Genomic DNA, 26,411 nt, shown 5'->3' on the forward strand with positions numbered 1-26,411 from the left:
AAACAGTCTTACTTTTGTGTCCCTGACAAGTATGATTCCCTTACAATGGAATTTCACTACGTCATAATGAAGTTTTGGAGCGTAGACATCATGTCTCCTTTGAACTCATTTATCATGCTGTTTCCTCTGAGGGTTCAAAGATCTGCTTCTTTAATACAGGGTGGCAGAAACAAAGTATTCTGGATTTTCAAACTGGGGAGCAAGTGCACAACTACACTATTCTGCTTAGTGACTACCCTAGAACGGGTCCAGAACAGCTATATCACAAAGTTGGCTGTAGTGCTCCCCAGAAGAAGCAAAAGTACTAACACTAAGAATTCAGAGCTCCTAAGTCACATGTAAGCAATATACATGCATATGACTCATTTCCCTCTTAAATGAAAATACTTTGATAAATGTTTCTATGGTTTAGGGGCCTGTTTGATTTGGAGATTTGGACAATTCAGCGGTGGCCAAATTTCCGAATCAGATTTGGTCGAATCAATTTGGGACAGTGATATGAATCACCAAATCGAATCACAGTCCCCTGAATCATCCAAAGCAAATACTAGCCACTTCGCACAGGCCTAGGCCTAAGTAACGTGCTCTAAAGAAGGAAGCTTTCTATAACTTTATGTTTTTCTATTGTCACTTTATGCAGGAGTGGTATATTTAAACTCTAACTCCACTAACATATTATTAGGTGTATTATTTTGATAGTTGATATATGAGCTGAAATGTGCTGTATCAGGAAAATTTAGTTTACATAACAATGAATACAGCAATAATTTAATAGGCAGAATATTGGTATCCTCCAAAAGAATACAATAATTTGAAGCCAGCAATCTACTTCAAGCTGCTAGTTTCTCATATAAAACATGTTTCTTACAGACTATTCTGTTAATCTTGAGATTCAGTTTTTTTCTTCCACAATTATTATTACTAGGTGGTTCTCAGATAGCTCCGCCTTCGTAGTTTGCCATCTTCCCTTTGATACTTCTGGGAGTCTCTGGGTAAAATTTACTCATACTGTGTAGAGTTAGTGCAAGGTTTTTTGTACCACTTTAAGATCAGAAATGACATGGAAGGAACACACATCTCCTGTACAGGCAGTCCTTGACTTGAGATGTTTCAAGTTACAATTCAGGGCACTTAAAATGTTTATAAATTGACACCCTGTTTTGACTTTCTGACATCAGTTTTGACTTCACGATGCTTGATCTGACGCAATGCCATGCTGGCAAACAAGTTCACTGTGTCGCCCATCTCCCTGGAGAACATCTGTCCAAATTTCCTTAGACAATTTCTTTAAGAAAGTAGACAAGACTCCAGAAAAACCTGCAGCCAAGACTCCTGAGAAGACTCAAGCCAAGAACCCTTCAAAAAGTCCAGCAAAGTAACTTCAAAGAAGTCCTTCCAAATCAATATAGTTACTATTTACAATTTACGTACATTAATGTAGCTATATTACACATCTATAATTGATTAACTACAAAATTCTGGGGTATTTTTTGTGAAAATAGGGTATTGGGCCTTGGTTCAGGAACCAATCCCCCATTTATAACATTGTTCCTATGGGAAAATAGGTTCCAAGTTATGAATTGTGTTGTAAATCTGAGGACTACCTGTATACTAGGTAAGGGCATCTGAAGTAATTCTATACAGATGACTAGAGAAGAACATTGGGGAACAGAGCACAAGGTATAGGTAGGCTCGCAGTACCCTTCTGTGTTTACAACAGAGTGGAAAGTTTAAAATGTAGAAGCCTATAAGAGACTCAAGCAGATACATATGCTTTTGCGAGGGACTGAGTTCTGTTGGTTGTTGTAGGGTTGAGGACCAAACTGATGTTTCATTTTATATCTGTTCCTGTAATTTGTACCACAGGCACTTAGCACCTTGGATAGGCAGGCGACCACTAGCCAAACAGGAAAGGACTGGTCAATGAAGTATCTCTCTCTCTGGTCCTATTGCCTAAGGGCAAATAGAAAATTGCAGAAGGATGTGGAGCCCCACTAGTGGCCATTCCTTTCACTTAAACGTTAAACGCTAGCCTTTGGGTAGATCAATCTGTACAATTATCATGTAAGGCCCTGATTGATTTAGGAAGCAGGATATTCATCCATGCTCCCTTATTTTGACACTTAAGCTGAACCACAATAACATCAAAAAGATTACCATCTTTTGGATCCCTTTGTACAAGGAGTCAAGGAGTCAGCAATTTTTTCCAGAGGGGGGAAGGGGGTGTAGAATAACCCAGCTTGAACTGGGGAGAGGCAGACATTAGGACACAGCTGCTACTGCCACTTCTTCTACCACTGTCACTTGGCTACCACTCAACTGCAGCACATCATAGTGCAAGCCCCTCTCTGCCAGACCCAGTGCTGCTGGACTGCAGTGTGATGTGGACAGAGCTCCCACAATGCCATAACCCCAGGCAGCTGACAGAGGTGGTGCAGGAAGAACCCCTACCACCAAATGCTGCCAAAGCCACTGCTTCTTGGGCCAGATCCAAAGGCTCTGCAAGCCATAGGTTGCCAACCCAGGTTGCCAACCTCTCCTTTACAGGATTAGGTCCTAAGTTGTTAATGACAATCAAAGCATTAGGGCCTTGCCCAGTGTAAATTAATGCAACTATACTGAGTTCAAGGGATTAACATTTAATTCAACTGAAGATCAGGCCCAAGTCTTTTACATTTTGTAGAAAAACTGGAAAAAAACCAAGCATCCTATGTCAAGTGTTTTCTGTGTTCTATGTTATTCATATCAGTTAAAGCAGAGTCAAGGCCTGTACTGTTCTTACCAAATGCTTACCTGTAAAATCTGCTTACTGACACCTCATTGGTGAATCCCATTCCTCCCCAGAATTGGAGACAATTATCAGACAGTTTACGGGCTAGGCGGCCTGCCTTTAGCTTACCCATGGAAGCAAATGTGGTCACATCATTGCCTCTTATATAGAGACCTAAAATTAAAACACAAGTTTTTACAGTAAATCAACAACCACTATTTTTTCTCAGTCCCAGACCTCTCCCCATATTTTCTGCCTAAAACAATGTCCTTAATATTAAGAAAATACTAGGTAAATATAGAAGCTTACCAACTAAATATAAGGTAAATATAAGCCAAATATAAGCATAATTTCTTATATTATAGAAATATAAGCTGAATATAAGGGAAATATAGAAGCTTACCAACAGCCCGGTAGAGCAGAGAACGAAGAAGTTCCACTTCAGTTGCTAACTCTGCCAGGCGAAAGTGCACTATTTGGTTGTTCAGCACTGGCTGGTTGAATATTTTTCGTTGCCGAGTGTAGTTGATAGTGTCTTGTATAATATTATCCATTTGTTGCACAACTTAATAAATGTAAGCAGAGAACAGCTGCTATTCAAGTGGGCTTTTCTGTTCATATTCCCAGGTTGTATAAAATAGGGTTGTATACAATGAACATGCTTGTTTTTCAAAAATAAATTAATCTATCATTTTATTTTAGCACTTAAGAGTTTCAACTCCATTAACATTCCACATAAAGCTTTATTTAAAGGTATATGGGAAACATATTCAGAATCTCAGATCCAAAGAGTTATTGCTAAAACCTTTGTCTAAGCCTTGACAGTCTCCTACCTGGATTACTATAATCATCTTTTCCCATTCATTTCATGCAAAACAATCTACCCATATGGCCCATTCACTTATAAGTCTTTCCAATAACTCCACATCTCCCTCTGCATCATTTTCAAGGCTAAGCTTCTTTACTGGGCACGCGCCACTATCTTGTCTCACTTGACTCTTTACTGCAACTGTTCTGCCGCCTATTAAATGTCTCTATCCTTCTCCCATGCTCTTCCTGCATAGTTTCATAGTTTCTAGGGTCAGAAGGGACCTGAGTAGATCATCTAGTCCAACCCCTTGCCATGGCAGGAAAGAGTACTGGGGTCAAACGACCTCAGCAAGGTGTACATCTAGCCTCCTCTTAAAGACCCATGTTGGAATGACTTCCAGTACACCATTTAAAAAGTATTTTGTCATTATCTAACTTTCTGAATGCTTTCTCAAATAAATATCCCTCACTCTGTTTTGACCCTAAAAATGCCTGAATGCCAGAGAAATTAATACGCTACATATTATACCATGCTGCCTTCTGTCCTTTTGGAAAGGAGTATAGTTCATCCTTGGTGTGGGACTTGCACTTTACAGAAGGAACAATTAATTTTGCTTAAAGGTTCAAGTTACACAATACTAAAGGCTTAGCAATGAAAAAAGCTAATGATCATTTCACAATTACACTGGTATGTTGCCAAAATCCCCCGGAATGGAAAAGCAGCAAACTAATAGCTACAATCACCAAGATGGGAAAAAACTTCTGGATGTGTCCTTTTAGCCCAGATGTTATACTAGAAGAGGCACAAATTCTATTACTTGGAATTCTGTAGAAAATCTGGTTGAGCAAGACTTATACAAATTCATTTACTGTGAAACTACACAAAAAAAGATTAAAGAAATGGCAGGCGTTCGTATTTCTAACGTGGCAAAGCTAAAATCTACAGCAAAAGCACCTGAGATGGAGCATTTTGACTATGTAAGTAAGTGGCAAAAGTCTTATACAGTATGAAAATATATACATATTTTGCAAACTATAAATACAGATTGTGAAGTCTTTTCTGCTGTAAGACTGAAGTCTGCAGTCTTTCTAAGTTCTCTACCTTCCTTCAGCCTGAAATCTCACCAACACCCCTATACAGTAACAGCCGTGTTAACCAGCACTTGATTAACTGGTATGCTCTATTAACCAGCATGCGGGTTGACGCCGGTCGATGAGGCAAAAGGGAAACCAGAAGTGGGACTTCTGATTTTGTCGAATTCCACAGCCCAGGGGAAAGCAGCCTGCGCAGAGTAAAGCAGTCTGCTCAGAGCCTTCCCCTCCCTTTCCCCCAGCACACTGACATCAGGGGAGGGGCAGCACGGTTAATCTGAGATGTGGATGCGCCAGATGTGGTGGGAGGGGCAAGCAAAGACACCTCTCAGATAACCGGCACATTTGGTTATCTGGCATGCCTCATTTCTCATGGGTGCCGGATAACGGAGCTTTTGCTGTACCATATTTTTTCACACACAACACACTAATGCTGAAAACTGGAGAGCATAATATAAACAAAGAAACATTAACAGCACTTTCTGCTACCTAGGCTTCTGCTGTGCAAAAGCCTAAGTAAAGTCTGCACGGAATCTAAAGAAAGCAGGAAAAAAAAAAAGAGGCTAGGCTCCATAATTGCTGCCACTCAGTTACTTACTACACAGAAGGAATTTTTTCCTTCTGCTTTTCAAAAACAAGGTACTGTATCTTATTCCAGGGCATGTTATAAGCAAGAAAATATGGTAAATGTACTATTTTTCTGTCTCTCTTGCCATAAAATCTTCCCCGTGTGTTGGATCCATCTAGAAACCAAGGTTGAACTGAACCTGTACTAGGACTGTGCAAAGTTTCAGTAGCCAATTCAATTTAGAGGAGTTTCAGCCCCATTCAGGGACCCAGTCTCCAAATCCAAATCGAATCGGGAGACCAATTAAAATCTCTGAGTCAATTCAAAGCATCCTAATTGATTCGGAAAAAGATTCAGAAAAGATTAGCAATTCAGCCATAGACTAACCAGGCTTACAAGCTGAGAGGGAGGGATTGGGGCTGGGAGAAGCTGCCCAGCTCATGTGGGAAGCACAGTACTTGGGCAAGGGGGCAGGCAGGTGCAGGATGTGGGTGCAACAGCACTCGGAGCAGGGGCTATGCCCTGCTGCTGCTTGTCCAGCCAGGACAGGGAGGGGCGGGATGAGGGCACGGCTATCAGTGGGTGGAAGGGGACAAGCGGCAGCAGGGCATAGCTCCCACTCCCAGCACTGCCACATCCTCATCCCGCATCCCCTGTGCCAGCTGGCTTGCAGCAGCAGTGCAGAGTCCCCACTCCCAGCACTGATGCAGGCATGGCAGCACTGGGAGCAGGGGCTATGCTCTGCTGCTGCTTGCCCAGTGGGCACATGGGGGGTAGGGGGTGTGATGCAGGTGCAGCTCACTCCGGGAAGAAAAGGGTAAGCGGCAGCAGAGCATAGCCCTTGGTCCCAATGCTGCTGTGCCTGCACCCTGCACCCCCTCCCTGAGTAATGTGCCTCCCAAACCCAGCTGGGCAGCTTGTACCAGCCCCAGGCCATATCCCCTCCTCCCCCAATCCCAACAGGTTTACCAGCTGGAGGAAGCCATGTCAGCTGCCTGTTTAGTCTATGGCCGAATGCCATCATTTTCTGAACAGGCCTTGGTTGTAGCTAGGGACAGAAATTAACCATAAAATGGTGTAACGGATAGGAAACTGGTTCAAATCTATAACACAACAGAAGTTCAGTGCACACAAACAGCTTTCAAAATGGCTGAAACTGGTTTAAGATAAACTTGGATGGATGTAGCATCAGACTTAACTGATTTACATTAAAGCAGTTTACTGAACTGTCCCAGATCCCCTCCAGATTCAAGTTAACTAATAGTCTCCCAGCATCCCAGGATGCTTTGCATCTCCCCTGAAAACCACTCCCTTGCAGGGTAGGTGAACTAAGCCTTGGCTCATGCTGTCTGCTCCAACCAGGCAGTGAGGCATACTTTAGCGCTGCCTCCCTGCCCCGCCAGGCTTCTGGCTTGGGACACTGCAGGCATGTAGCTGCATTTCTGGAATCAAAAGTGAACCTCTGTTCACTTGCTTATCTTTAATAATAGATCATGTATTTAGTGAGTTATCCTTATATGCAAATATAAGACGAGGGGCTTTTCCCCTCAAGTGGATGGGGGGAGGGGGAGCTAAACTTATAGTTAAGTAAAAATGGTAAGACGTTCTTATTCTCTCTAAATACATACAGCAGTTCACACAAAAATATCTGTACTGTCCTGCCCACAGGTCTAGTCTTTTCCAAGGTCCTACTAACTTCAACAGGACCCAGCAGAACCTGTTACTAGTGTGACAGACCTAACAAATAACGAGTGGTACATTATGAATACAAATATATGTTCAGTTATTTTTAATAAGCAAGTAACAGTCTCTATACATGTCTGTGATAAACCTGGCCAAGGAGGAAAGCAGGAAATGTTTTAATTCTGGAGATCAAATTTTGGTTTGGCAAAATAAGATTTTTGCAAAATATAAAACTGATAGAAAGGCTTATAGGAAACTATTCTTTTTGTTTCATGTTATTAATAAATTCCAATAAAAATATTTTTAAAAATTGTGAAGGGAAGAGAAGAAACGAGGAGAAAAAAAAGACAGTACATGAAAAGAATTATATGTTTAATAATAGAAAGGTAGGAAGCTAAAACTTACAATAATTGGGAATAAAACTACTTCACAGAGCTGTGTCTGAAATTTAAAGAGCCAGTTACCACAACAGAATGATGGAGAGACTCTCCAAAAATTTTAAATCTAAAGTAATTGCTTCAGTGGTAAACTAATCATCAGAGAACTGGAATCTCTAGGGAATCAGGGGTCCTTTTCCTGACAATAGAGTACAGGTGAAGGACATCTTGATATTTCCTGCACTGAAGACTAGCATGCCATGTACAACTCTAATCCTGCAAATGCTTAGCAAATACTTCATTTCAAACATACAAAAGAAGAAGTTATGGGTGGTGGTTATTGAATGGGAGAGGCAAGTGACAAAGTATGCAGAAAAGGCTGATGTACTCAATGCATTTTTCACTTCACGTTTTCCAGGCAAGGTCAGCCCCCAGACTACTGCACCTGGCAGCGCAGTTTGAGGAGGGGGTGAGCAGCCAACTGTGATAAAAGAAGAGGCTAGGGACTATTTAGAGGAGCTGCACATATACAAGTCCACAGGGCTGAATGGGATGCACCTGAGGTTGCAGAGGGAGCTGGCCAATGTGATTGCAGAGCCATTGGCCATCATCTTTGAAAACTCATGGTTATTGTGAAAGGTCTCAGATGGTTGTAGAAGGGCAAATATAGTGCCCATATTTAAGAAAGGGAAAAAGGAGGATCCAGGGAACTACAGACCAGTTAGCCTCACCTGGAAAAGTCATGGAGCAGGTCCTCAAGAAACCCATTTTTAAGCACTTGGAGAAAAAGGTGATCAGGAACAGTCCAGATGGATTCACCAAAGGTAAGTCATGCCTGACCAACCTGATTGTCTTTTATGATGAAACGACTGGCTCTGTAGATGTGGGGAGACCAGCGGACATGGTATACCTTGACTTTAGCTAGGCTTTTGATATGGTCTCCCACAACTTTCTCACAAGTAAGCTAAGGAAGTAGAGGTTGGATGAACGGACTGTAAAGTGGATACAAACCTGGCTGGATCATCAGATTCAGAGAGTAGTAATCAATGGCGTGATGTCTAGTTGGCAGCTGGCCTCAAGTGGAGTGCCCCAGGGGCCAGTTCTGGGGCTGGTTTTTGTTCAATATTTTCAACGATGTACTGGAAGATGGCACAGAATGCACTCTCAGCAAGTCTGCAGATGACACCAAGTTGTGGGGAGTAGTAGATATATTGGAGGGTAGGGATAGGATTCAGAGAGACCTAGACAAATTGGAGGATTGTACCAAAATAAATCTCATGGGTATCAATCAATAAGACAAGCATATAGTCCTGCACTTAGAACAAAACAGTCCCAGGCACTGGGTGTACAGGTTGGGGGCCAACTGGCTAAGTAGCAGTGTTGCAGAAAAGGACCTGGGGGCTTGCAGCAGAAAATAAGCTGAATATGAGCCAACAGTGTGCCTTTGTTGAGAACAAGGCTAGCGGCAAAGTGCTAGCCTTGTTGAGAACAAGGCTAGCGGCAAAGTGCATTAGCAGAGTGTTGCCAGCAGACTGAGGGAAGTGATTATTTCCCTGTATTTGGCACTGGTTGAGCTACATCTGGTGTACTGTGTTCAGTTTTGGGCCCCCCAACTACAGAAATGATATGGCCAAATTGGAGAGTCCAAAAATGGTGATGGGGGGTAGGGCACCTTACTTCAGAGAAGAGGCTGAGGGAACTGGGCTTATTTAGTCTAGAGAAGATAGAGAGGGGATTTAATAGCAGCCTTTAACTACCAGAAAAGTGGTTCCAAAAAGGATGGAGCTAGATTCTTCTCAGTGGTGGCAAAGGACAGAACAAGGAGTAATCGTTTCATAGACAGATTGGCAGAGGCTGGAAGGGACCTCGGAAGATCATTGGGTTTAGCCCCCCCTGCACTACGCAGAAAAGACAGCTGGGGTCAGGTGAGCCCAGTGAGATGACCGTCCAGTCTCCTCTTGAAGATGTCCAGGGTAGGTTTCAAGTTGCAGGAAGAGAGGTTTAGGTTAGATATTAGGAAAAACTTCCTTACTAGGAGGGCAGTAAAACACTGGAACAGGTTACCCCAAGAGACTGTAGATTCTCCGTCCTTGGAGGTTTTTAGGAACCAGCTAGAGAAAGCTGTGGCTGGGATAATATAGTTGGAGATGGTCCTGCTTTGATCAGGACTAGATGACCTCCTAAGGTCCCTTCCAACCTTAATTTTCTATGAGTCGATGACCTGTCTTGCTGATTTCAACAAAATACTTCAAGCACATGTTGAGTACATATACAAGTTTTCAGGATTAGTTTCAGAGTTGTGTCTTTTGTTTTCTTGTAACGTATATGTACAAATGGCCAAATTACTTTCTTTTCTTGTGGTTTGCCACTGCTTAATTAGTTTCTCCAAAATTGTGCAAAAAGGACACTCCAGAACTCTACTTGTGCAGAATACAAGCTTTCAGACCACAGACTCCAGAGTTTTATTTCACACAGACTTTGACTCAGTCTTGATTTTATGGAGACAAGTGTGTCCTCAAACAACAGAGCTCCCTTGAAATGCAAGAGAACACTCACATAAAGACTTCAGATGTCTAAAGTTGTGCCTATAGGCAAGTGAATAGATATCTATAAATCTATGATCTGCCATTATGAAAAGAAAATGAAATGGACAGATTAGCCAAAATGTGGGTTTTTGCAAGCTGTTTCATCCAAGAAAATATTGGCGATAGTGTAGGTGTTTCTTTGATATGGTTCTATTTATTTACAAAGAAAAATAGTCGTTTCCCTCAACACAAGAGATATTAAATAATAAGAGATAGTGCCTCTGCTGACAGCTCTACCCTCTTCAGCCAGTGCTCAGCCCCAAAAGTGCTCAGTCTCTACGGTTTTTACTGGGCTGCTGTTTGCCAAGCCTTCAGCCAGTGCTTCTCTGCAGTCTTCTCTTAGCTTCTCTTCTTTGTATCTCTTTACTACAGAGAAACCCAAGCCTTCACAAGAGAACAGACAACAGCAAATATGTGCCAATTGCTCTGGGCAATGATGTGCCTGTGTTTGGAAGAATGACATGTGAGTACCATGTCACTCTTAAAGAAACTTAACTGTATACCCCCACAGTTTCAACAAAGGTTAACCCAGATAACCCAGAGCCTCCCCAAGCTTGCTGGTTTATGCCCACCATAGCAAGGTTGGGCACTCTCATGCTGTCCCCAACTCCTCCCACTTCAGACACTGCTGTGTTTCCCTGCCACTGACTGTCACTAGCAAGCAGGATTGGTGGTAGTCAGCATCAAAGAATGCAGCAGCAGCTGCTAAAGTAGGGGGTCTACAGGTGGAACTGGGAGCCATGGTTTGCACAGGCCCAAGGAACTTTTCATGCCCGTCCCACTACCTAAGTTGAAACATACTATACTTTGGGAATTGCTGACATAATCCATAAAGGCCCAGTCCTGCATCTGGCTTCTATGGAGGTGCCCACATCTACAGCCTGCCAGTTGCAAGGTTGAGGTGACATTTTTATAAAGATCTTTTCCCAAATAGAGTTTTTAACCACAGCTCCTTTAAAAAAAAAAAAAGAGGAAGATGAAATACAGATTATTCTCTCACTTGATTATTCTTTATACATTATAAAAAATGCTGTTAACCTATTAAAGGCATGGCATCACATCTTTAGGCTGAACAACAGCATCAACGTGTATTTAAAAAATATCCTCTACTATCCTAATAATGCATTTCACCCTGAGGCTGTGCTTAGTTGGCTTTCAACATTACTTACAAATCTACTGGCACTAGGGCTCCTGAAAATGAATGCCTTGTTTTAAGACAAGCAATATCACAGATTTTTTTCCTAACAAGATCCGCATCTTTTAAAGAAAGAAAACCCTCTTGGCTTTATTATGCCCTCTGGGAAGATTTTAGGAACATTTTTCATAATAGGTCTCTTTCCTATAGTTCATTGCTATTTTCACATAACATAATTTGAGGTCCTCCAGTTTTTTTTTAATGTCCTCATTCACTTATTTTCTTTTGTTGCTATATCGTTTCAAAACCTTAGTTAAAGCTTTACATTCAAAAGAACTCTCTCTCAAAGTATTCAGAAGAAAACTGGTAACAGGTCCCACTGAATAATTCCAAGTTTCTCATCCTCTCTGTCTCAAAGGCATGAAAGTGTTTAAAATTTGAGCTGCTTTTTACTGGGACAGCTGTTGGAATGTGCAATCGTGCCGGCAGAAAGAAGGGTAATGCAGATACTTATTCATAGAAGTAATTACAAGAGCAAGTCATAAAAAAGAGATCTGCAAAATAAAATTATAATAATAATAAAAAAACTAACAAGATTTTAGTGGAGACAAATCATTCTTCTCCTCTTATAAGACCCCCAGGGGATGCACAGTAATTGCTTTGTAGTAAGATATTAATTAATTAAACAAACAAACAAACAAAAAGACCCATCTTTGGTTTTAATGCTTTTGTTTTTAATGCTTTGGTTTTGGTGCTTGTGGGAAAATGGAATAATAAAATATATCTTGCTACAGCCAGACTCCTTTATTTTGCTTTATTTTTCTGAGTATGTTGCCTTCACAGGTTCAACAGTAAACACTGGCTTGTGGAAAGGTAAGACTTTTGAAGTTAACATAGATGGCTCAGGTGTAGTTTATAACTGACACGTTTTGGTTAGTCTGAGCTGATGGTGGAAAGGGTTACTTCAAACACAGGAACCAGACATAGTCATAGTTCTTGCATTTTAGGAAAATTGCACCTTGGAGAGCTGGACAACACAAACCCAATACACCAGTAGACTGACTTTTTGCTTAGGAGTAGATTCCATTTGCCAAGACTGCTCTAGACCAGTGCTGGAAGCAGTACTAGCCATTCCAAAAGGTAAGAAGGGACAGCACCACAGCTGCATCCTCCCTTCCGCACAGGGAGTGTTTGTGGGCACCTATTTCAAAGTTCCTGCTCTGGAGCATGTTTTCAAATATCCCTAAAAGAGTTCTGAAAGGATTGTACCCTAGGACTCTTGCTCTTGACAGCTGCAGCAGCAGTTCCTCCACACCAATGAAAAGGATGACTGCTATACCCAAATTACGATAAAGAGTTCACTTTGTTGGATGGGGCCCTGGAGTAAAGATGGAGCATGCCCGTCTCTTTTCAAGAGAGCCACTTTTCAGGGAAGCTAAAGATAAGTTTAACTAACATTCAGATCAGGCAATGGCAATGCAAAGACATACTCATGCCTGGGAGAATGGATGTAGGCCAGACCCCAGGAATTCTGAGCTGTTATTAGTTGTTCAATTTCCCCAATAACTCAAGTCATTAATTCCCAAAATTTGCCAGGTTTACAACAGTTTATATCCCTTAATAAGGATGCCTGAGGTGTGGGGGGCGGGAATAGGGGGTGCTTTACTGGGATGACTGCCACCTTTTCTGGTCTCTGACTTTTCCTGGTTGCCTGTGGTCCTGACTCAAGGAGCTACCATCCAGTTCTGTTCCTGAGAGAAGGAATTCATCTCCTGTTGAGGGGACTTGGTATAGCTAAAACTTCCAAGCAGCAGAGCAGTCTTTTCAGTCTCTTTGCTAGGTGTCGTATCTGTCTACGTTCATTCTGAGGTCACTCAGAAACAGGCTTTTGGGGACTTCTGCTTTAGCCACACTTCTGCAGCTTAACCCAGAATTTCTAATATTTAGCTACACATTTATAGCAACAACATACAATTCCAATCTTTATATGGCAGAAGATAAATACAAAGTGGAGGCACGTATGCCAAGGCCTCTAATGTGTGCCTTACACTTAGGCTAGAAGAATATTTTGTTGGAAAATAGTTTATTCACTGAAATTAGTTCACTTGTGTATTATTCAACACAAACTATTAATAACAGTCAGGTTGAATTCAGTGAATAATTTCAGCTAAATGAAAAATGAGGACAACATTTTAGAAATGTCAAAGTAAATGTTCCTTGGGCTAGAGAACACAATGCTCACAAGACTCTGGCCTGTCAAGTGCAACACTTGGGTTCCAGTCCTTCGCTGAGATTTGTGGCTGAATCAAAAAGGTTTAAAACTGTCCTGGGTTAGTAATGACCAAAATTTTATCTCCTGACATCCCAGATTAAGTTGCTATAGATATACACATCACCTGTTGATACTCTCATTATTATGCACATTATGGGCTAATAAAGTACTAATAATGCTAGATGTGACAGCTCAAATCTCCCTCCACAAGTGTCAGAAAACCAACCCCACATCATGAGAAGGAGATACCATGAAAAATACTTCTGTTCTAATATTAAAAAAAAAAATCCAACTTTTCTTAATGAGAACAGCTGCAGGTTTTAAACAGGTGTGGAGAATGAGAAACTGGGCATGTCTACACAAGACACTTTACTGAGCAGTGGAGCAAATGACTGCAAAGTAAGTGCCACTGTCTACATGTGCAGACCATTACTGAGCAGTCATTTGCTGTACTTGGCAGTTAACTTGCTACCTGCAAATGCAAGTAGCGAATTAACTGCTGAGTAATTACTATGCAATAAGGCAAGTGTAAACGGTGACAAGGAGCAAATTTGCTCCCAGTCAGCTGGGCAGCAGGCGGCGAAAGATTGCTCCCTGCCCCCCAGAAGCTGCCTGCTGTCAAGGTGGGCTCTGTCACTGGAGTTCGGGAGGGAAACAATGTCCCGTTTTGGGCAGTCTCCAGCCTGATCCAGACTGCACATGAAGACTTTGCTGCACAGCCCAGGGTTGGCTGGGAACTGTTTTGTTCTAGGGCAGCTCCCAGTCCCGCAGCCTTTCCCCACCTTGAGCCCTGATTGAGCAATCGAGGCAGAGAACTTGGAAAGAGCTGCAAAGGAGGGGCAGGTCCCAGCCCCCTGCCCCAATCTGCCGGTGGGCCAGGTAGCAGCAAGCTACAGCTGGGCAGGGAATCCCTTGGAGTGGGACCTGCCCCTCCACTGCAGTTTTTTCCAAACCCCTGCCCGATTGGGTAGTCACAGCTGGGAGCTCCCTGCTGCCGTGGCAGGGGTACATTTTCCCCACCTGGGCACTGCCACTGGAGCCTGCCCCAGCAACAGGCAGCTCCTGGGGGCAGGGAGCGGTCTCCCAGCTCCTACCAGAAGACAGCTGTCTCCTGGCCCTGTGCTCCCTGCCAGCACCTGGGCTAGCAACCAGGGGGAGTCTAGACCTCCTTCTGGCTGCTGCAGTGGGGCAGAGCAGGGCACTGACTCCTAAACATGATTTTTACTCAAGGTTGATAAAGCAGAACTCTGTGGGTAAGTTTTTATTGCCACTGCTTAACTTCCATCCATGCTGAAGTAAAGCAGAGAAGTTGAGATGGCAAAGCTATTAAAGAATGACATTTTTATATATTTACTCAGGGAAAACCTAAAGCAAGACAGAAAAATGACTTTCTCCATTACAAGAAATTTCAGAGGCAGCTTTATGGTACGTCCAGGCTTGTTATTTTCTCCATGTTGTAATAGCCTTTGTGTTCAATTTGGAGCCCACACATTTTTCACACTGCATCTTCATTTTATTGTTTATTATTAGATGGCTCCAAGGAAAATAAAAGCTTAAAACATCACCTACAATGTCTTCCATAAATTTCTTTCTGTTTAGTTTTTGGTCAACTTATGCAAAGAAAACCTTCTGTGTCCAGAATCTGACCGATCAGTCATGACAGAATTTTATCATAAATTAAAATAAAGTTCTTTTTAGTCTTTCTGAGAGTGTTGTACCCTTCCCAGAAGTATGAGTCAACTTACCATTGGCTACTGCCCAAAGACGCTCTTCTTGGAATTGCAACATCTGGTATGTAAAACCCATTCCTTCCTCCCCAATTAGGTATTTGCAGGGAACTCTGACATCTTCAAAAAATATCTGAGCCGTATCTGATGATTTCATGCCCAGCTTGTCTATCTTTTTAGCAATGTGAACACCTAGAAACAAAGGTGTAATAGAAAAGCTATAGGAAATAAAAGTCTCAGTACAAATCTTGTATTTAAAAAAAATAACAAAGAAAGTTCTATACTCAAACCTGTAAATTAGAAAGTTTGTATGCTTAGCCTAAAGTTGTAGGTTAATAAAACATAAATATGCCTTTTTTTGTGATCAATGTAACAGAACATCTCTATACTATTTTTAAGAATGCCACCTCTATTTTAAATTAGTAAATTACTTTATTTTTATTAATTAAAAAACTGAAGATTGTCTAGCAGAAACCACCTTTTATTTTAATGGACCCCCAAAAATCATACATCAGGTTTCCCTTTATGTGCTACTTTTAAATTCAGAACAAAATACAGAAATTAATGTTAATTGTCAAGTACCCATACTGCAGTAAATCGGTAATAAAATATTTCTAGAATATGATGGAAAACACAAGGTGCCATGCTTTAAACTAAAACTTATCCTTGTCCTTTAAATGAAAAGGCATTAAGCATTCTGCAAGCACTTCATATATCTGCTCCTTTAGAATAGAAAGCTGAAAGTAATTATAAATCAATGTGTATGTGTGTGTACATTACACACACACACAATTCACAATAAACTTAATTCCTTAAACTATTTACAGTACTGACCCCCTTATCCCATCCACTGTAATAATACTGAATGATGCATAAAAGAACAAGTCTTTCGTTGATTCACAAATTGTTAGTGGCTGGAAGGGACCTTGCAGATCATCGGGTCCAGCCCCCCTGCCCCACTCTAGGCAGGAAGACAACTGTCCAGTCTCCTCTTGAAAACCTCTAGGGTAGGTGATTAGCTTTTCAAGACCATGGGTGATTGTACACGCCACAAAATTGGCCTTCAAAGCACCTTAAATGCCTTTTTGCAGAAGGTAAATGGCACTAATGGTGTTTAACAGTATTGCTGCTTATTCTGCTTTAATGGCATTGCCGTTTGCACTCTTGGCGGCGTATTGTGCTGACTTTGGTACGTAGCAAGATAAAACACCTCTGAGGCTTTTTAGTTTGCTACCTAACAAAGTGCAATAGTGCACGGGGTGCTGGAAGCCGATGTGCTCTGGGCTTGGCGGGCACCACGCAGCTCAGAGGCTGTGGGACCTGGCAGCAGCCTGTGCAGGCAGGCTGTACTGAAGAGCCTGCCTACACAGGGCTGCTGCCAGGTCCCACTGAAGAAGAAGAAAAAAACAAATGGCGAAACAGCAAGCCTGATCCTCATTTTTTTCTCCCTAGAGCCTGCTTGCCTACCTGAGCTGTGAGGGGCCTACTGCTTCCCTCTGTGGCTGTGGGGGGTGGGGGGTGTGCTTCCCTCCACAGCTGCAGTGCCCCCAGGGACCACCTGAGCCAGGTGCCAGTGGGTGGGTGCCAGCTGGGAAGCCCCTGCGCAGCTCAGGGACCACTTGGCCCACTGGCAGCTTGCTCCCCTTCCTTTCCCCACTGCCAGAGACAGATAAGGATTGGGCCCCCACTTTTGTGTACACACCACAGGGGTTTAGTTAAGTTTAATTCTCCCTACATTGAAGCAGTGTTTTTAAAAATGCACTCTTTCAATTTAGGGCGAACTAAACCAAACTAAATCACTGTGGTGTGTACAAGCAGCCCATTATCTTATTTCTGCTGGCTTTCATGTACCCATGAAAGAGTATTCATAGTTCCTTATCATCCTGCCAAAGATTGGAGATGAACCCATAGAAGTCCTTTGGAATACCAATTAGCCAGGAGCTGCTGGCAAATTCTGAACCATTCAAACTTCCTGGAAGGTTTAGAGGAAATGTCTGTTTGCTGGTCCCTGTTCAGTTAATAATTCTGTTCTATGCCAAACACTGACATTTGGTTGATGCTGGACTTGAATTTAAATATATTGTTTTCAAATGTCCTTCCAGCTGGGCTACTTAGGTTTTAACTATATTGTTGCCACAGACAGGCATCTTTGGACACGGACAAACTTTAAACAACATTAAAAGCCTCAAACAACTTCAAAATACTATAAATTAGAGGCCATAGATGCACAGAATTATAGCACTACAAATGGGCCCAAACCAAATAAAAAATAACCATGGATGAAACAGAGATACCTCTGAAATGTTTTACAAGGAAAATTTAGCTGTAATGCAGTTGTAGGTCTGTACACTACAGAAGCATCTTTGAAAAAAGACGGAAGTTGAAGTGTTTTGTACAGGCATACCTCGGAGATATTGCGGGTTTGGTTCCAGACCACCGCAATAAAGCGAATATCGCAATAAAGTGAGTCACACGAATTTTTTGGTTTCCCAGTGCATATAAAAGTTACGTTTACACTATACTGTAGTCTATTAAGTGTGCAATAGCATTATGTCTAAAAAAAATGCATATACCTTAATTAAAAAATACTTTATTGCTAAAAAATGCTAACCATCATCTGAGCCTTCAGCAAGTCGTAATCTTTTTGCTGGTGGAGGGTCTTGCCTCGATGTTGATGGCTGCTGACTGATCAGGGTGGTGGTTGCTGAAGGTTGGGGTGGCTCTGGCAATTTCTTAAAATAAGACAAACAGTGAAGTTTGAAACCGCATTGATTGACTCTTCCTTTCACGAAAGCTTTCTCTGTAGCATGCGATGCTGTTTGATAGCATTTTACCCACAGTAGAACTTCTTTCAAAATTGGAGTCAATCCTCTCAAACCCTGCCGCTGCTTCATCAACTAAGTTTATGTAATATTCTATATCCTTTGTTGTCATTTCAACAATGTTCACAGCATCTTCACCAGAAGTAGATTCCATCTCAAGAAACCACTTTCTTTGCTCATCCATAAGAAGCAACTCCTCATCCATTAAAGTTTTATCATGAGATTGCAGCAATTCAGTCACAACTTCAGGCTCCACTTCTAATTCTAGTTCTCTTGCTATTTCCACCACATCTGCAGTTACTTCCTCCACTGAAGTCTAGAACCCCTCAAAGTCATCCATAAGGGTTGGAATCAACTTCTTCCAAACTCCTGTTAATGTTGATATTTTGACCTCCTCCCATGAATCACGAATGCTCTTAATGGCATCTAGAATGGTGAATCCTTTCCAGAAGGTTTTCAATTTACTTTGCGCAGATCCATCAGAGGAATCACTATCTATGGCAGCTATAGCCTTACGAAATGTATTTGTTAAATAATAAGACTTGAAAGTCGAAATTACTCCTTGATCCATGGGCTGCAGAATGGATGTTGTGTTAGCAGGCATGAAAACAACATTAATCTCGTTGTACATCTCCATCAGAGCTCTTGGGTGACCAGGTGCATTGTCAATGAGCAGTAATATTTTGAAAGGAATCTTTTTCTCTGAGCAGTAGGTCTCAACAGTGGGCTTAAAATATTCAGTAAACCATGTTGTAAACAGATGTGCTGTCATCCAGGCTTTGTTGTTCCATTTATAGAGCACAGGCAGAGTAGATCTAGCATAATTCTTAAGGGCCCTAGGATTTTCGGAATGGTAAGTGAGCATTGGCTTCAACTTAAAGTCACCAGCTGCATTAGCCCCTAACATGAGAGTCTGCCTGTCCTTTGAAGCTTTGAAGCCAGGCATTGACTTCTCTCTAGCTATGAAAGTCCTAGATGGCATCTTCGTCCAATATAAGGCTGTTTTGTCTACATTGAAAATCTGTTGTTTAGTGTAGCCACCTTCATCAATTATCTTAGCTAGATCTTCTGGATAACTTGCTGCAGCTTCTACATCAGCACTTGCTGCTTCACCTTGCACTTTTATGTTATGGAGACGGCTTCTTTCCTTAAACCTCATGAACCAACCTCTGCTAGCTTCAAACTTTTCTTCTACAGCTTCCTCACCTCTCTTAGCCTTCATAAAATTGAAGAGAGTTAGGGCCTTGCTCTGGATTAGGCTTTGGCTTAAGGGAATGTTGTGGCTGGTTTGATCTTCTATCCAGACCACTAAAACTTTCTCCATATCAGCAATAAGGCTGTTTTGCTTTCTTATCATTCGTGTGTTCACTGGAATAGCACTTTTAATTTCCTTCAAGAACTTTTTCTTTGCATTCACAACTTGGCTAACTGTTTGGCGCAGGAGGCCTAGCTTTTGGCCTATCTCGGCTTTCGACATGCCTTCCTCACTAAGCTTAATCATTTCTAGCTTTTGATTTAAAGTCAGAGACGTGCGACTCTTCCTTTCACTTGAACACTTAGAGGCCATTGTAGGGTTATTAATTGGCCTAATTTCAATATTGTTGTGTCTCAGGGAATAGGGAGGCCCGAGGAGAGGGAGAGAGATGGGGGAACGGCCGGTCGGTGGAGCAGCCAGAACATACACAACATTTATTGATTAAGTTCGCTGTCTCATATGGGCACGGTTCATGGCGCCCCAAAACAATTACAATAGTAACATCAAAGATCACCGATCACCATAACAAATATAATAATAATGAAAAAGTTTGAAATATTGCAAGAATTACCAAAATGTGACACAGACACACGAAGTGAGCCAATGCTGTTGGAAAAATGGTGCCGATGGAAAAATGGCGCCAATAGACTTGCTCGACGCAGGGTTGCCACAAACCTTCAATTTGTAAAAAACGCAATATCTGCGAAGCGCAACAAAGCAAAGCACAATAAAACGAGGTATGCCTGTATATATGTCTACCTTTGCCCTTATGGACACCTATACACGTACAGTGAGGTTGCTCTGATGCACTGTAATTACAATGCATCGGAGCAGATTTGATTAATTGAATCTGTTGGAGCTTGGAAATTACTGCATTCCAGCAGACTCCAGCATCACACACATCAGCATCCTCGTGCTGAAAAATGGTAGCAGGGATGTTTGATGAGCACGGACTTTTAGCGAGCTATAGTTAAAGTGCCCCCACCACCATTTTTCAGCATGGGGATGTGGCAGGGACGTGCCTGCCACTTTAAGGGCTAGGCCACGGTAATGCCTGATCTGGGTGGTCATTTAATGCCCAGCTCTCTGTGCTGGTTTGTGACCAGCCAGCAGGGAAGAGACATCTCCCTGCTGAGCTCTACTGCTCCAGGAAGACCTTGGAGGTAAGAACAGGGGCTTATGGGGGTGGTTTGGAGGCTCTTGGTCCTGGGCATGACTTGAAACTGCACCCTGCCAGGGATGGGTGGCCTGGTGGGGCTCCTGGTGGCATGGGAGCCCCCAGAAATGCCAGGCCAGCTACCACCCTGGTGAAAGGCAGGTTGGGGCACCTTAACAACCCCAACCCCCACAACCGGATGGGTAACCCCACAGTAGGGCCCAAGAAGACAGACCCATGTAAGAGACTGTGGGCTAGTGGCTCAGAAGCCTGACTTGAGTCACCCTTGACTGGTCAATGTTGGGGCCAGGACCAGAAGGGTTAAAAGGGGCTGGGGCCCACCACGAGGGATGCCCAGAGCTGGGGACCTGGGGTTCTGACTAGCCTTGGAGGTGAGACGAGGGCCTGTGTAGCCAAAGATCCTGGGAGGGCCACACCTCAGAGGAAGAAGAGTACAGGGAGCTAGGCAGCCCAGAATGAGAGAGTAGACTGCCTGAGTAGGAGGGATCTAGTTGGGGTCCAGACTAGAGAGTTACAGGGCCCGGTCTGGGGCCAGAGATGTTATGAGCTTAGATGCCATCTGTGAGGCATGGGCTACAGTGTAGGGGAGGTTTGGAGCAGCAGATAACACCCTCTGGCATCAGGGCTGGAAATGGGCAGCCTCCTGCCTAGGTCATATCTTAATCATTTTCCATCACGGCGTAGAGAGAGACCAGGGATATGTATTAATATAAGGGATCCTCAAAAAATAAATACATTCAGGCAGTTTGTGAATGGCTTGGTGCATATTTCCTGAACTTTGTTTCTAATGTAGAAACAGACCATATATGCCTATTGGCCTTTTTAAGTTCAGAATCACTAGATGAATTTCTATCCAGGATTCGAAGATTTTAATTACCCCTGCTGCAGCTTGCATTCAACACTGAACACACAAGAGGGGAAACAGTTGAGGCAGCAGATCCTCTGTTGGAAGCTAAGGTTAGTCAGCCACAAACACAAGAATAAAACGGCTTAAATATTAAAATCCACATGGCCTTGTCCTGGCAGAAATTTCAGCATCTGCAAATTGACTACAGCATATTAGAGGTGAACAACTAAAGCATGAAACTTGCTAGAAACTTATTTGATGCTTCTTAAGAGGCAAGAGTTGAATAAGTAAACTTCTGACACATTTAGTACTACATTGATAGGACCAAAGCGACCTTCAGGTGGCCTACCTGTAAGTGAGCCACACATTGTGATCTCTGCAGTGCTTCAGAAAAAGATGTTTTCCAAAATCCATAAGCAAAAACAGGCATAAAGAACTGCAGTGTAGGAGCACAATTAATATATTATATAAATAATTAAACATATATAAAAATAAAATTTTAAAGAACTCTGTCCTTTCTTCAGTTGTCCAAGAAACTGACAACAAACATCCTATGTTTTAATAGCCTACTTAAAATCATATTCGGTCTGCAGATCTCTATCCCTAGATCAGTTTTAAGCTTTTGTTGGCACCATAGAGACTGCTTGTTTTACACTGACTGCTTCAGCGATGTAGTCATACTTTTGTATAAAGATACTGCCTGTTCTTCTGAGACCTGATTTTTAATTTAATCTAAAATTCTTTCTGCCGTACTGTGTCCAAATGGGTAGTGCCTTGTCCTCCCTTACAGGAGCCAAACTGGGCATTCTTTTTGACCCCTATGGATTATTAATTGTCTGTGAACGTAGGGTCCTAACTAGAGTCAGTGATGTGAAAATCCCCTTAAAGCTCTGTGTTCCCACATTCCCAATATCTAGGAACTGGGATTTATCATCATCCTTTGGCAATGCTTCCTCTGTTGAACCATTTCCGCTACTCTTGGTGAAATGCATACTAATGCAAAATATCTCCTACCTTCTGCCTCTTTGGTGGGACAGTACTGCTTGCTGTGGTTGGGTATTTTGCCCCATCATTTACAGCTTCTCCATTCTTCCCTCATTAAAATACTTTAGTCTCCCATATCCCAACTGTTTTTATGTTACAAATTTGATCCAACTGCTTCTTTCCCATTTGTCACTTTCCTCTTTACTACTGTACTGTTGCCTGACACACAGCTTACTTTATGCTGCTAAGTGATCTTTCTTTCTAGGTTTTGTATGTCTTCCTATTATATTCAAACCTTTCATATTCCGTCTGCCTGTGAAACAGGTATCCAAAACCTCTTTCATTTTGTTATATTCTCTTTTTTCTTCCTCAAGGAGAACATAAGGTACATAGGATACTACTATCTGTTAGCTCCCACTGGGTAAGCTGCTGCTTATTTTCCTGCTCTAGGCTGTATGCCCTAGTAACAGCATAACCAAAAGGCCCAGGAATGGAACAAAACTAAACATACCATATATGGCTTACATGGAAGTGCTGGAAAGGCAGCTTGGCACCTCAGAAGGCCAATGGGTAGAAAAGTGATTGATAAGAGTACTAAAGAACACAAAAACAGGACCAGGGTGACCTAGTAAACAGGCTTTTCTCTATGGGGAGAACTCATTATGAATGATGTAATCTAAAGATATTTCAGTAATTGGTGAGAATTAAGGTGCAAAGTCAGCCTGACTTCGTAAGCCCTTTTGTCTATGTCCAGCAGACTGACATCAGTGAACTTCAGCTTGCTGTTCACCTTGCTGTGCACCAGTACTTCACAGCTTTTGGCCATTGTGACCATCAGTCTATCAGTATTTATCAATGTTGACATATCTCCATCTGGAGACTGGGTAAATCAGGTGCCACACCTCAAAATCACGATTTTGTTTAGCATTATTTAATTAAATTCTATGGCAGATGTGATGTCAAATTTGATTGAAATGCAAACTGCAGTCTTCAAGCCATAGGGCTAAGGCTATACTAAATAATGGGATGTCAAACTCACTTGGCTCCCCAGGCTGGTTTCAGTGCAGGGCATGAGGTAGTTGCAGCCTGGGACATGTGATGGCAGTGGCAGCTCAGGCTCCAACCTAAGGCATAATGGCAGAGGCAGCTCAAGCAATGCGACTCAGCTTCAGCTTCTGCCATGTGCCCTGTGCTGAAGCTGCTGCTGTTGGCATGACCCCATGCTATGGCAGCTATGGGGCATGCAGCAGTGATAGCAGCTCTAATACGAGGCAGTGGTGGGGCGAGCAGCAGAGAACAAAGGACCATGGCAGTGACAACAGGCAAGGCGACCATAGAGTAACCAAAGCTGTATTATCCCTCATTCACTCTCCTGATCACAATGTCCACAGGGGCCTGACAGCCCTAGATTCCCAAGTAGGCCATTCCCCACAGCCATGTCCCCAACTTCTGGAAGCCTGGATGTAAACTGACTGTGGGCAAGATCCAGCTCATAAGCTGTACATTTGACATGCATGCTCTCTAACATGGCATACTTATTACATTATACAACAAATAAAAACATAATATTAACAAAATTATGGATTCAGAAAAAGTTCAGGCAAAATTTTCAACTTTCCCACTGTACAATTACTACGTACTTAAAACACAATTTCTTGTATGCCTTTATTCTGTAATATGTGGTACAAATGTGCAACAATACCTTATACTATTGAATAATGCTCTTCTGTGTATGCTACATGTGTACAGAACAGTAAATTTAACTACACAGGTGGCTCCTGGGACTCCAGGTGGGAGCCACAGAGAGCTGTGGGTAACAGAGGCAGGCTGGCCTGGTTCATTCTCTGCTGCCACATGTGGCTCCTGAGATTTGGAAAGGAGCTGGAGGTGACAGGGTTGGGCCAGCCCAGCTTGCACTGTGCCACCAGGTGTGGCTCCCGGGACTCAGCTGGGGCTCCAGCTGGAATTGTGCAGCTCCCTCACCTCCAGTGGCTCCTCCTCCTGTCCCTGCTGCAGTGCTCTGGGCAGCAAGTAGGAGGGGAAGCATTGGTGGGTGGAGGGAAAATGGCAGCGGGGGGGGAGAGAGGGAGGGGAGCTGCAGCCAGGAGTTCCAGCTCCAGGTTACCATCCACCCACTCCGTTTGCCCACTGCGATCAGCAGCCACCTATGGGCAGCCGTGTGGGTAAAAGGCAGCCTTGCCATGAAGGTATGCGTGCTGGCCAGGGCCAAGGCAAATGCAGAAGGAGCACAGGGCAGGTACAGGTGGCAGCATGGGGCGGGCTGCCTCACATAGAAGCAGGCAGGTCTTGGCCCCATGTGGAGCTAGAGGTGGGTGAGTGAAGCGGACTGCACCTGCACTGCCCAAGGCAAGCTCTGCTGCACATGCCTCCCCCTCCCCCTCCCCCACCCTCCCCGGCCACTTCCCAGGACCTAGTGCTCGGTCAACCCCCTACATGTTCATACCCAACCCACCACACACATACATACACACACACCCTCCAACCATACACCCCATACCCACACACCCCCATCTCTCAACCACGCACCCCCCCACACCTCCACCACATATACCTCCCTACCCCCTCACACACAATATACAAGACTAAGACTTTATTTTGAACTAGTATGCAAACACATAAATTAGGACCCAAATATTTTTTAAAATAAAATTAAAATATATTATAGTGGATGTTTGCTTTTAAGTGTATGATTTTTTTGTCTTTACTTTAAAATGATTTCTTCTGAAATATTTCATGTTTGCGGCCCTTGACTCAACTCAGTTGGTTTGGTGCTTTCTTGGGGAGGTCTAACATGCCTGAAACTCCCACTGATTGGTTCAGAAAGATGGGACAGGTTGTTACAGGGATCACAATCACTTGCTCCCTGATAGGTTAAGCTCGTAACTCATGACCTAGAGGGCAGAACTTTTGGAGCGCCAGGGCAGGCCATGCACCATGAGGGCAGGCCCTGTGGAGGGGTAGACCTTCTGATGTCAGGGACCATGTAATGAGGGCAGGGGATTCTAGGACCAACATGGTGGCAAGCTGGGGAGATTGAGACCATGAATGGGGTGCTTGGAAGGCACTCCCCACTATCAGGAGTTACACTGGGGTGGGCAATTATTTGGGCTGGCAAGCCAGTTAATATGAGCTTTGGTGATCTGTCAGGGGCCACACCTCTCTTTCTTTTCCTCTCTGTCTCCCACTCCCTCTCCCCACCCCTCCCTCCTGGGGCTGCAAATCAGCACAGAAGCCTGAACCCATTCGTAGCTATAGCACACTCCTGAGTCATATTCCCAGCAGCTGCTGGCTGCATCCACAGCTGCCCAAATGTGACAGGCAGCTTTAAAATCAGGGTTCCAGATGTTGGGAGTGGTGTGATAAGCTACAGCTGTGAGATGAAACCAGCACAAAAGCCTGAACTAACTTGCAGTTGTAGTATGCCTGCCCCTGTCCCTGGAGCCCTGACCCAGAAGCTGCCAGCCACGTTTGGGCAGATGTGGATGTGACTGACAAATGCTGGGTCCAGACTTGGGAGCAGTAAGGAGGGGAGGAAGAGTGGCAGGGTGTGCTACAGCTGCAGTCAGGTTCATGCTTCTGCTTCCACGCTGGTGGCAGCCCTGACCCAAGAGAGAGAGGGAGAAAGAGTGAGCAAGCAAGTACCTGACATGCTGGAAGCAGCCCCAGCGTCTCAACACCACACAGGTGCCAGAACCAGAGGGCTAAATCCACTCACTTAGTGTGCACCTGCTTATGGGCCAGATTCAATCAGCTGGCAGCTGGATCAGGCCCACAGGATGTATTTTCCCCACCCCTGAGATAGATCCAAATTGCTGAGGCTGGAGGAGTGAAGCTGGAGCCCCAGGAGGCATTGCAGCCAAGTCTGAACTGATGCTTGGGAGCTGAGGTTTTAGACAGAGGACCCAGGCTGAGGATTTGGCCATAGAAAAAAAGGACCAAGACTGAGACTGCTGAAGCCCTGACAAGTGCTTGGAGGTCTGAGGGGCTGCTCCTTTAAAGGGGAAGTACCCAAGGGGAGCACAGATCCTCAGGTACGAGTTGTATCTAGACACAAGGACAGAACCAGCCAGAGAAACCAGAGGGGCTACTCCCAGCCCCAGGGACTGCTTCCTCGGTAAACCAAAGGATAACTTCAAAGGTGTGGCAGGTGAGAGACTAGAGGTAAGGTTGGGCTGGAGACAGCCAGCAGGTGGATTGGACCTCAGGGTGCACCAAGTGCCAGGGTGGCAGACCCACAACACCTGCTACACTAGCACCATATGCTGAACATTCAAAACATGGCCATT

General features: G+C 43.5%; 1 protein-coding gene across 1 annotated transcript in view; it reads right to left on the bottom strand.

Annotated features, from left to right (window-relative positions):
• LOC149864883 (putative acyl-CoA dehydrogenase 6) overlaps nucleotides 1-26,411 on the bottom strand; it is a 179,058-nt gene that overhangs the window by 14,114 nt on the left and 138,533 nt on the right. The window contains exons 6-8 of the mRNA XM_090047017.1: nucleotides 15,038-15,211; nucleotides 3,174-3,335; nucleotides 2,794-2,944 (exon numbers count right to left, since the gene is read on the bottom strand). Of these exons, the coding sequence (XP_089903143.1) occupies nucleotides 2,794-2,944; nucleotides 3,174-3,335; nucleotides 15,038-15,211 (487 nt within the window). The remainder of the gene's footprint in view (nucleotides 1-2,793; nucleotides 2,945-3,173; nucleotides 3,336-15,037; nucleotides 15,212-26,411) is intronic.

The sequence above is a fragment of the Crocodylus siamensis genome, chromosome 5 (genome assembly GCF_052110815.1).
Source record: "Crocodylus siamensis isolate JL-2025a chromosome 5, ASM5211081v1, whole genome shotgun sequence".
NCBI classification, from domain to species: domain Eukaryota; kingdom Metazoa; phylum Chordata; order Crocodylia; family Crocodylidae; genus Crocodylus; species Crocodylus siamensis.